Source organism: Glycine max, chromosome 2 (assembly GCF_000004515.6).
Source record: "Glycine max cultivar Williams 82 chromosome 2, Glycine_max_v4.0, whole genome shotgun sequence".
Classification (NCBI taxonomy): domain Eukaryota; kingdom Viridiplantae; phylum Streptophyta; class Magnoliopsida; order Fabales; family Fabaceae; genus Glycine; species Glycine max.
The window spans coordinates 7,936,565-7,947,480 of NC_016089.4; the positions used below are offsets into that span (position 1 = coordinate 7,936,565).

At 34.5% G+C, this 10,916-nt stretch overlaps 1 protein-coding gene across 1 annotated transcript; it reads left to right on the forward strand.

Annotated features, from left to right (window-relative positions):
• The first annotated feature begins 736 nt into the window (after positions 1-736).
• On the forward strand, positions 737-7,223 carry LOC100777536 (EEF1A lysine methyltransferase 2). Its single transcript, XM_003518590.5, has 7 exons — positions 737-1,018; positions 1,586-1,711; positions 3,461-3,661; positions 5,396-5,492; positions 6,164-6,267; positions 6,437-6,488; positions 6,724-7,223. The coding sequence occupies exons 1-7, from the start codon at positions 795-797 to the stop codon at positions 6,946-6,948; spliced, it is 1,029 nt and encodes a 342-aa protein (XP_003518638.1). The 5' UTR covers positions 737-794; the 3' UTR covers positions 6,949-7,223.
• Positions 7,224-10,916: the final 3,693 nt, after the last annotated feature.

Below are 10,916 nucleotides of genomic sequence, written 5' to 3' on the forward strand. Positions count from 1 at the left end.
AAGACCAAAATCTAAAAATAAATATTAACTAGTATTTTTAAGATATTTATTAACATTTTTAGAAAATATTTGAATAATAAACATAAATTTTAAAATTTCAATGTCCAGCTTATTTTCTTAAGTAACTAGTTTTTGGCTTGAACAATTCATTACTATTTGATAAATTTCATTATTTATTTTTCAAAATATAATAAATTTTGTTATTTTTTTTATAAAATCACACAAATACTCACATGTTTTGAGTAGTAATGTGATTTTAATTTTCTTAATTTATGACTTAGTTTATACATTTTTTTTATCATTGATCCATTAGTTAATTAGTTTGCCTATATAGACTATCAGACTAAGTTTGATTTTTGAAAATGACAATCAAACTTAAAAGAAACTTATTATAAATAAGAAGTCAGACTTAAACGTGTTAGGCCTATTCAAGCAATGTTTTTTCGCTTCAATCTATTTTCATTGAACCATTACTGTAACCAAATTAAAATACCAGTTATATGATTATTTTAAAAAAAATAGATGTAAAAATAAAAAGAATAAATAATGTATATTCTAATAGTATAAAAGTTTATGTTATCATTATCATTTAACACAAACTGTTATATATATATATATATATATATATATATATATATATATATATATATATATATATATATATATATATATATAAAAGTTTGATTGTTTTTATAATAATTATTTTAAAGATAATTTTTATTTATAATATACAAACTTTTATAATATGCTATGTTAGACACAAAATAAACCAACGTATTCTCTTTCTCTCTTCAATGGCCGGAATCCGCTTGCAGCCGGAGGACTCTGACGTCTCCCAACAATCCCGCGCGGTGGCTCTCTCCGCCACCGATCTGGTCTCCGACGACGACCGCTCCGTCGCCGCCGACTCTTGGTCCATCAAGAGCGAGTACGGAAGCACTCTGGACGACGACCAGCGCCATGCTGACGCCGCCGAAGCTCTCTCCAACGCCAACCTCCGACCTCCCTCCGATTACAGGTTCACTTCCTCTCTCTCTCTCTCTCTCACACACACACACACACGCACGCTCGCGCCTATACGAGATTGTATCCGAATGAATTGGATTTTGTGTTTTGTGAATTACTGCTCTGTGGACCCTAACGGACTTGATTTTTATTTGTTGATTGCGTTTTTCGCTGCCTCGGTTTTTGTTATGCTATGAGATTGCTGGTTAGTGATTATGCATAGGGTGAAAGTAAAACATGTTGTTTAGCTCTAAGCGAGATAAATATAATACCTAGGTTTTGAATTAATGTAAGGTGGAGGAAGTGAGGTGAAGTAGAATGTTAAGATCTGGTTTGTTTCGTTGGTGACATTTGATTTTAGGGCAGTTGGTTTATGTTTTAAGTTCGCTGGTGATTTATGAATCTGATCTGAATTGTTTGTACCTTTGTGTGGATTTTGGATTTTCTTTGAGATTTACAGTTGGGAACTGTGTGTCTGTATGATGGGAAACAAACTGGGAGATGACGACTGAGTTGAATGGATGAATCATCATTCTCGGTTTACCAATGCTGACTATTTTTTGTTATTCTGGATTTGCAGTTCTGACAAGGATGAACCTGATTCTGAAGCAGTCACATCCATGCTGGGATTTCAGAGTTATTGGGATTCTGCATATGCTGACGAGCTCACAAATTTTCGTGAACATGGTCATACTGGTGAAGTCTGGTAAATAAAACTTTGATTGCATAATGTGCTTTGCTGATCTATATGAATACGGTGCAGAGATTAAATGTGATTTGAAGTGGTACAGAATTATGCTGATTTTAATCTAATTTTGGATTACCAATTGTTTACATGTGTTCTTATCTTATTCTAAGCAAAAGGTGCAATCAGCTTACTAATTGGGCTCAATTAAAACATCTTTGCTGTAATCTTAGAGTACTGCTATACAGTACAAAACAACATAAACATGAAAGAATATGAAATATGTCTTGCTTTTTTTTTTGGTTGAACATTAAATGAAAAAAAAAAAAGAAAACTGAAAAACAGAATTGACGGAAATGATGGACAGCCGTTGATTTCTATTTTCGTACTTTTCGTGTGAGATATGCTTTGTACCATTCAGCAATTTGCATAATCTTAAGTTCAGCCAGTTGGTGAAATTACTTACTAGAAACCATATTTGGTGATGAGCAGTATTTGGTATTTAAGCACTCGGAGAGAAGTATTAATTTCTTTTTCTTTTGTTTTTATTTATTATTTGATTATTTGGTGATGAGCAGTATTTGGTTTTTGAGCGACTCATTAAAAATCAGCATTTCTTCATTGCTTATATTGTTTTCCAAGCTTGTTATACAATGTACTTTGCTACCTTAGGTACTCCTCCCTTTTATTGCATAGATACTGTGCATTCTAAGTTTTTCCTTATTAGATAAAGTTAATTCATTCATTCAGCACAATGTTAAAAAAAGGGATTATGTAAAACTCCAAAATCTACTTTGGCCTCCTTGCTTTGCTTAGCATGTGTTTGGGTGATTCTTTGCAAATTAAATGTTGGATGAACGTGATCTTGCAAAAAAGTTGATTGTAGTTAGAACTTAGAAGTGAGTTTAGTGTTAAGTGATTTATGTTTGGAAACTCTTGTCTCATAAGTAAACTTGTAGTAAAATTTAGTGTAAACAACCCAACACCAAAGTTAAACTTTTTCACATAGACTAACATGCAATAATAAGAAAAATGACATTTTGTTTAAAATAAACAAGCATCTTTTCTCTAAAATAATCATGTTTGGGAGCCCCAAATGTGAGTTGGAGGCTTCCACACCAGTCTAAATGTAGCATTAGACCAAAAAACCTTTTTCACAGCTTTGATCTATGTAACATCATCTAAACATACCTATAATATCCATGGACATGAACCAATAGATTAAGGAAAGTATGCACTTCAGACCCACATTAAGATTTCTGAGTTTTTACTCATCATTTTGCTTTGCATAATGTTTACAACACTTTGATTCATGGTAAGAGCCAATCCCTTTATACTACATTTTATGGAAAAGCGATGTGATAAGAATAATTTTCCCATGTTTGAAAAGACAGATGAACATTTTAATGTGTAAACTTATGTAAGATAACAGAATGAGTTTGAAATCTTATTTTGCATCATTTTATACTGTAAGTTTGAGTTTTTCTGCTTCCCCTCAATGAGTAAGAAGTTTGTTCGTTGGGATCAATACCTTCTTATTTGCCTGTCTAGCCTTAAATTAAGAGATTGTATTCCAGTATTCCTTTGTAGTAAAGGACTATAGATTCTTTATTTGCCTTTAATTAATGTTTATTTGCACTTAATTGCTTCTAGACAGTGATGAATGTTGACACTATATTCAATAGTTGGAAGTGACACATTCTATGGGTTTTCATAGCAAAAATGTTTAATTGCTATGTTTCTTTTTTCTTTTATTTTCTGTATGTTTAGGTTTGGAGTTGATGTGATGGAAGTAGTAGCATCTTGGACAAAAGCCTTGTGTGTTGAAATTTCTCAAGGTCACATACCAAATGGTGTCGATGAGGTTAAGGCTGAAGCTGACAAACTAGGTGATAAAGTTTTGTCTACTTGGAGTGTACTAGATATTGGGACTGGCAATGGTTTACTGCTCCAAGAATTAGCTAAACAAGGGTATGGTTTCACATTTTGTCCATTTTTGTTACTAATATATGTTGTGTCAATATAAAATAAAAATGCCTTAAATATATTTTTGGTCCCTCAAATTTAGGTTACTTTTGCTTTTTCCCCCAAATTTAAATTTATATTTTTAGTCTCTCAATTTTGAAACTATTCTCTTTAGTCCCTCATGTGGTCAAAAACCGCCACAAATTATACATCCAATATGCCAAAAGTCAATAAGGAAGGACAGAAAAGAACATTTTTCAAAAATTGAGGGACTTAAAGAAGTAAATTTAATTTTGAAGGATCAAAACTAAAAGTGGCCAAATTTGAGGGCCGAAAAACATATTGAAGCCAATAAAAATATATATTTTCAAATAACCACAAAATGTATTGTCTTTCTCTACTTCTCTAATTTTACCCCAACATTCTTTTGCCTTCGCTCTTGACTACACAGAAATGTGTCAGTGCTTTGTTCTATTTGTTGGACAGCAAAAAGGCTTACTAATCTTGTACGAAATAAATATGTGAAAATGATTTGTATCAAGTAATTTACTTATAAAATATATGAAAATGTAATTAAATACTTGAATCAAATCAATCCATATAAGTGTCATTCATACCCGTGAAGTTATAAGGATGAGATTTTTCTATGCAAAAATCATGTAGAATTATCTTATTTTATGTTCATGATTATTTTTTTTAAAAATAAATTGAATGGTTTAAAATGAAAGTTTAGGGGCGTGAGTGTGTCTGAAACCTTACTGGTAAACTTTGATGAGAAAGTTTCCAAGGAATGAATCCAAGCCAGTGTTGTTAAATGGCGGCGCCATGGCGGATTTTCATGGCGGTTTTTCGAAAAAACGCCACCGAATAGCGGTGGCGTGGCGGGTTTGGGATGGCGGCGTCATGGCGGCCGCCATAGCCATGGCGGTCGTGGCGGTTATGGCGGGGTGGCGAAAAATGGCGTCCCTCCCGCACCCAGCCGCGTCCCTCTCGCACCCCACACGCGCACCCAGCCGCGACACCCGCAGCCGCACGCGCACGCAGCCGCGACGACCTCCGGCAGCGACGCACCGGCACAAGCGGCGGCGACGAGCTCCGGCAGCGACGCATCTGTCACGAACGGCGGCCTGCAGCGAGGAGTTCTCGCGGAGAAGATGAAGCTGCTGTCGCGAAGAAGAAGGCGTCGCGAAGAAGAAGAAGGCGTAGGTTTTAGTTTTATTTTTGCTGTTTGACACCCCCTGTTTTCTGTCTGCAGCTTTTTTTTTCCTTTTGCTATTTGACACCTCTTTTTACTTTTAACAGTCCCATTTTTTTTTTCGTATTTGACACCACAATTTTTTTTTCTGTTCAGTCCTCTTTTAAATGGCTGAGTTTATTTGAACTCTTTAATGAGTTTATTTGGTGTTTGTACTTGATTATTGTATGAACTCATGAAACTTTTTTAGTTTATTTGAATGCAATCCTTTGTTTTTTTCAATTTCAATGAGTTTATATGTATGTTTTTTTTTTTTTTGGTCCGCCATGACATCCGCCATTTTCCGCTACGCCATCCGCCATATTTTTATGGCGGATTTTTTACTTTCCGCCATGAACCGCCATCCGCCATTAACAACATTGATCCAAGCTTGGTTCAGTCTAGGTTCTTGTAAATTGTGAATATTGGTAGTGGAGAGATATGTGCATTTGTTTATGTTGTATTGCAAAGATCTTATCAAGAAAAAAATCTTGTCATCTGTTCAGGTTCTCTGATTTAACTGGGACTGATTATAGTGAAAGGGCCATCAGCCTTGCCCAAAGCCTTGCTAATCGTGATGGATTTTCCAACGTCAAATTTTTGGTATGTTCTAATTTTAGTGTGTGTGTGTGTGTGTGTGAATATGCATGTGCATCTCTAAATGCATAGTTTTATTTAACTATTTTCTTCTTGTGTATAACATGAGTAGTAGTTATTTTGCTTTGTGTATACCATAGTAGGGGCTTCAACAGTAAACTAAGTGCATGTAAACTATGAACCTGGTGGAAGAAGGGCTAACACGATGAATTATGTTACTAAAATAAGAAAAAAAATGGAGGAATTCTGAATAAATGGAAGAGGGGACAATAATAGGAGAAGTACTGAAATGTCTGAGTTTTGTTTCAGCTTAACTGGGGCATGTACACACACATGAGCACAAAACACAAACCGTAAATAACAAATTTTCTTTTAATTAAACTGAGAGAAAATAAAAGAGGAAGTGCTGTAGAACTTTTTGTCTCTCTTGAGGAGTAAATAACAAATTTTCATCCCTACAAGAAGCTTTCTTAAACAACTTTATTAACTTAGCTAGTAGCTGGCTTATATTTCTTAACACTATCACATTTCGTAGTGTTTTGTTGTATTTGATAAATTGCATGGAGTTTTTACCTTCAAGTTGTTTCTTGGCATCCCCTTTTTGCATACAAGACATTACTTATTATCTTATATTATTGACATGTCTAATGCATAATATTGGCTTTGATTATTTTAAGGTTGATGATGTCCTCGAGACAAAGTTGGAACAAGAGTTTCGACTTGTCATGGATAAAGGGACACTAGATGCTATTGGATTGCATCCTGATGGTCCTGTCAAGAGGTAAGAGAAAATACTATCTTGTGTCCACGGTTCTATTATAATTCTATTGAAATGATGTTATTTTGCTTTATCAAACTATGTTTAACATTTCTTTCTTGCTTTACTTTCTGCATATTATAGTCTAATTGCATGGTACTGAGGAATTATATTATCACTTTCTCAATTTCAGAATGATGTATTGGGATTCTGTTTCGAGGTTGGTTGCATCTGGTGGAATACTTGTAAGCACTTTAAAATTTATTCAAAGCTACTGTTGAATGTTTAAATTTACTACCAAATTGTAGAGGCTTGTGGGTCTTGGCATGAAATTACAAAGTGGGATTCTTTTTATTCATTAAAAAAGAAGCCATTATTATTTTGATCTTGTTTACTGCTTGTTCATGAATATATAGTTGCAGCAGCTCTTAGTACCTAATAATGCTTGTTCTTATGGACTTTCTCCTTGTTGGATGTAAGGTGATCACATCATGTAACAATACAAAGGATGAATTGGTACAAGAAGTGGAGAGTTTCAACCAACGAAAAATTGCTACTGCACAGGAACTTGGGGCAGTGAAGGACGAGGAACCGTGCAGAGAGCCCCCATTTCAGTATGTAAATCATGTCCGCACATATCCGACATTCATGTTTGGTGGATCTGTAGGCTCCCGTGTTGCAACCGTGGCATTCCTTCGAAAATGAAAATGTTGTCATTTGTTATGATTAAGGTCTCTGGTCGGATGGATTTGAAGTTGTTCCTAACTGTTGTGTCAAACAGTAAATATCTTTTTGCGATTTATGTGAAGTTCCATTACCTCTCCTTCTTGGGTGAATAGTAGTTATCATTCGGAGTTTATACTCTATAATTAGTAAGGAGAAAATACAGTTAGTTCAGCGTAGCAAAAGATTTTGTTATTCTGGTTCTTTTGTGATTCTGATTACGAGGTCGATGAAACTATATGGGAATTTTGTGTTTACCATGTTTGACCAGACTTTCTTTTCTTAAATGTTTTTTATTTTATTTTTGTGTTCATTGTTTTTGTTTTTTCTTGAGTTCAAAGTGGGAATTTAGTTTTTTTTTTACAAGAAAGAAAAAAAATATCATAAAGGAAATTCAATTACTAGGTTTATGCTAACCCAATTTGGTTTAAATATTAACAAAGAAAGAAATAAAAATAAGTAAAATAAATAAAACTAATGGGTTTAATAAAGTAGCAGTTGACTTAAGCATAAATGGGTTTAATAAAAGAAAAAAGAAAAAAGAAGGTTGAATGAACTGAATTGAACCAGAAAAAAAGAACTAAGATAACAAGGCCATCATAATTGAGGTGCACTGTACAATGTTGGAGTGAATGTGTTTTTTCTGAGAAAGTGATAGTGGATACTAAAAGGTGAAAACAATGAGATGGCAGTTGCTTCCTGCACCAATTTGGATTTTTTTTTTTCCTTTAATCTGAATATCAAGAATTCAGAGTATAATTTTACATTATTGTCCGATTTGAAAAGATTAATGTTAGACAAGTGGCCTCAGATATCTTAAGAAGGGGGGGGGTTGAATTAAGATATTCCAAACTATTTCCCCTAATTAAAAATCTATTTTACTTTTTTTTTACTCAAGTTATGAATTCCCTTAATGACAATCTTCTTAAATATTAATTCAAATGAAGCAACTTGAATATGAATATAAAGCAATAATAAATAAAGGAGATTAAGGGAAGAGAAAATGCAAACTCAGTTTTATACTGGTTCGGCCACACCCTTGTGCCTACGTCCAGTCCCCAAGCAACCCGCTTGAGAGTTCCACTAACTTGTAAATTCCTTTTACAAGTTCTAAACACACAAGGACAACCCTTCCTTTGTGTTTAGAGATCCTTTACAACAAGAGACTCACAGTCTCTTAATCCCTTAGAGAATGAGAAGAAGAAGAGGAACAAATCTCTCTAGAAAGAGATGGATTTTACAGATTGAGCACTCAATTAATTCCTTAATGAATTGCAATTGAATTGGCCAAGGAATTCTTAAGAGGATAAAATGAAATTGCTCTTTGAGAGGATAAACACTTTGTTGTTCTGAAAATCTCTGAGCAATTTCGTGTTTAAGTCACATATATATAGACCATTGGTGGTCATGAGTAAAGCCTTTGAAAAGTTGTGACTCTTGAAATTATTTTTCTGAAATTCCTGTCTGGTAATCGATTACAGTAATTGTGTAATCGATTACAGCTTTTAAAATTTGAATTAAAACGTTTACTAACTGCTGGTAATCGATTACCAAAAGTGTGTAATCGATTACACAGTCTAAAATTTCGAATTCAAATTTTTATAGCTGTTATAAAAGGTATTTGGCCACTGGTAATCGATTACATCCTCTGGTAATCGATTACCAGAGAGTAAAACCTTTGAAAAACACTTTTTATTTTAAATCACTTGGCCAAACCTTTGCTAATTCAATTAGGAATTCCCTTCCTAATATCCTAGTGATCATCTTGATGTTGTGCCTTGTAATCTTGAAGTATTGTCTTGAATTTTAATCTTGAAAAGCCCATTTGCATCAATTGCAACACATCATCATGATCATCATCAAAACATCAAAGCCAATTGCATCTACAATTAAAAGGTGTAGGAAGTCCTTTTTTAAGTGCAGGAAGTAACTCCCCAATGAGTGTGTCATATCCTAATTTCATCCAGGGTTCATTGTTTGTTAGCATGTGACCTTCATTTGGGATGTTTCGGAGAAAAATTGGCAAAAAAACACGAAAATGGGAGTGTATTTCGCAAAGTGGGGGTGTGTAAATAGACTGTTACACCCTAATTTTATTTGGGACCGTTGTTGATCGCTTCGGAAGGCTTAACACCCATCGTCGTGGAATCCGTAAAGTTCTGTAAGGTTTTGGAAGGAAAACAGCCAAAAAAACACAAAACAAGGGGTGAACTTATCAAGATAGGGTGTAAATAGCAATTTAGAATCTAGGCCATTACAGAGCATTTTGGAAGCTGGGTTGCTTAAGGAGGAAGCAACCTAGCTCGCCTGGGCGAGCTGGGTGGCAACCTCCTCCCCCGTTTTGTTGAAAAATGGCTTCCGGAGCTTCCGTAATGCTTCCATAAAATTCTCGTAACTCTAAATAAGAATATTTCACTTAAAATGGGTGAGAAGGAAGAGAAAAAAGAAGAAAATCAAGTCCAATATATTTCCATAACTTTTTCGTGAATTACGTAAAAGAGGGGGTGAACTTTGTAAAATGGGGGGTGCATTAGGAAATTTCCTGAGAAAGCAACTTGCTCGCCTAGGCGAGCTGGGCGGCAAGCACCACACCTCTTTTCTATAAATAGGTCGAGGAGGACTGTTCCAAAGGGTCTCTGATCCCTATGTTATGTATTTTAACTGTTTTGGGTGAAAAAATGTATTTTCGTGAAGAAAATTCAAGCCGAGGTGCTTCCGTAACGCTTCAGAGACGTTTCTGTGAGCAATTTCGTGAAGATTTTCCGACGTTTCGAAATCCAAGACTTTCAATTCATTTCTTGTTTTGTTAGCTTTCATCTTCATTTCGTTCACTTTCGATTTTCTTTTCTTCCGTTTTTAACGAGCTTTAACCGATCGTTTAAGCCGTTATCTCGCCTAATAAATGATAAAATGAATTTCAACTGATCATTTGTGTTGTAATGTCATTTAATCACTGTAAAAGCAAAATCTAACCGATTGTTCACGTTGTAACCTCGGTTAAATAAAAAAAAGGCAAATAATAATAAAATAATCAAAATATCTTGAAAAAAATAATAAAAAAATAATCAAAAATATCAATCAGACATTTTTCTTTAAAAGTTTTCTTGAATGAATTGACTAATAATCAAAGTAAAACTAAGGCTAAAATCAGCTCACAAACCAAGTTTTGTGCAAAAGTCACTCAAAACTATTTTAAGGTCCAACGCCTTCTTTGCTTGTATTGATTAACATGAACCGTTCAAAAGCATAAAATCAACACATAACTTTACCGCTTTTCGCAAGAACTACGTAGGTTTGATTTCCTCATTGCAATTGAGGATACGTAGGAGCAAAAGCCCCGCTTTTGTCGACCACCCCAAGAGATCGTTAATGGTCCAATGTCTTAACATTTCTCTCCTTTCAAAAACCAAGAGATCGTTAATGGTCCAACGCCTTAAAGTTTCTCTCCTTTCAAAAACCAAGAGATCGTTAATGGTCCAACGCCTTAACGTTTCTCCCCATTTAAAAAATCAAAAGATCGTTTAAAGGTTCAATGCCTTAAACGACTTTTGTTCGGTTAAAATATATCTTGCAAAAAAAGATAAAAACAACTTAACCAACGTTTAGTTCTGCAAGAACTACATAGGTCTGATTTCCTTATCGCAATTGAGGATACGTAGGAGCAAAAGTTTCGCTTTTGTCAACCACCCCAAGAGATCGTTAATGGTCCAACGCCTTAATGTTTCTCTTCTTTCAAAAACCAAGAGATCGTTATTGGTCCAACGCCTTAACCTTTCTCCCCCTTCCAAAAATCAAAAGATCGTTTAAAGGTTCAATGCCTTAAACGACTTTTGTTCGGTTAAAATATATCATGCAAAAAAAGATAAAAATAACTTAACCAATGTTTAGTTCTGCAAGAACTACGTAGATCTGATTTCCTCATCACAATTGAGGAATACGTAGGAGCGAGG

Coding starts and splice junctions, on each gene's coding strand:
- LOC100777536 (XM_003518590.5), top strand. CDS start 795: ATGGCCGGAATCCGCTTGCAGCCGGAGGACTCTGACGTCTCCCAACAA. Junction 1,019..1,585: donor CGACCTCCCTCCGATTACAG/GTTCACTTCCTC, acceptor CTGGATTTGCAG/TTCTGACAAGGATGAACCTG. Junction 6,268..6,436: donor CCTGATGGTCCTGTCAAGAG/GTAAGAGAAAAT, acceptor TCTCAATTTCAG/AATGATGTATTGGGATTCTG.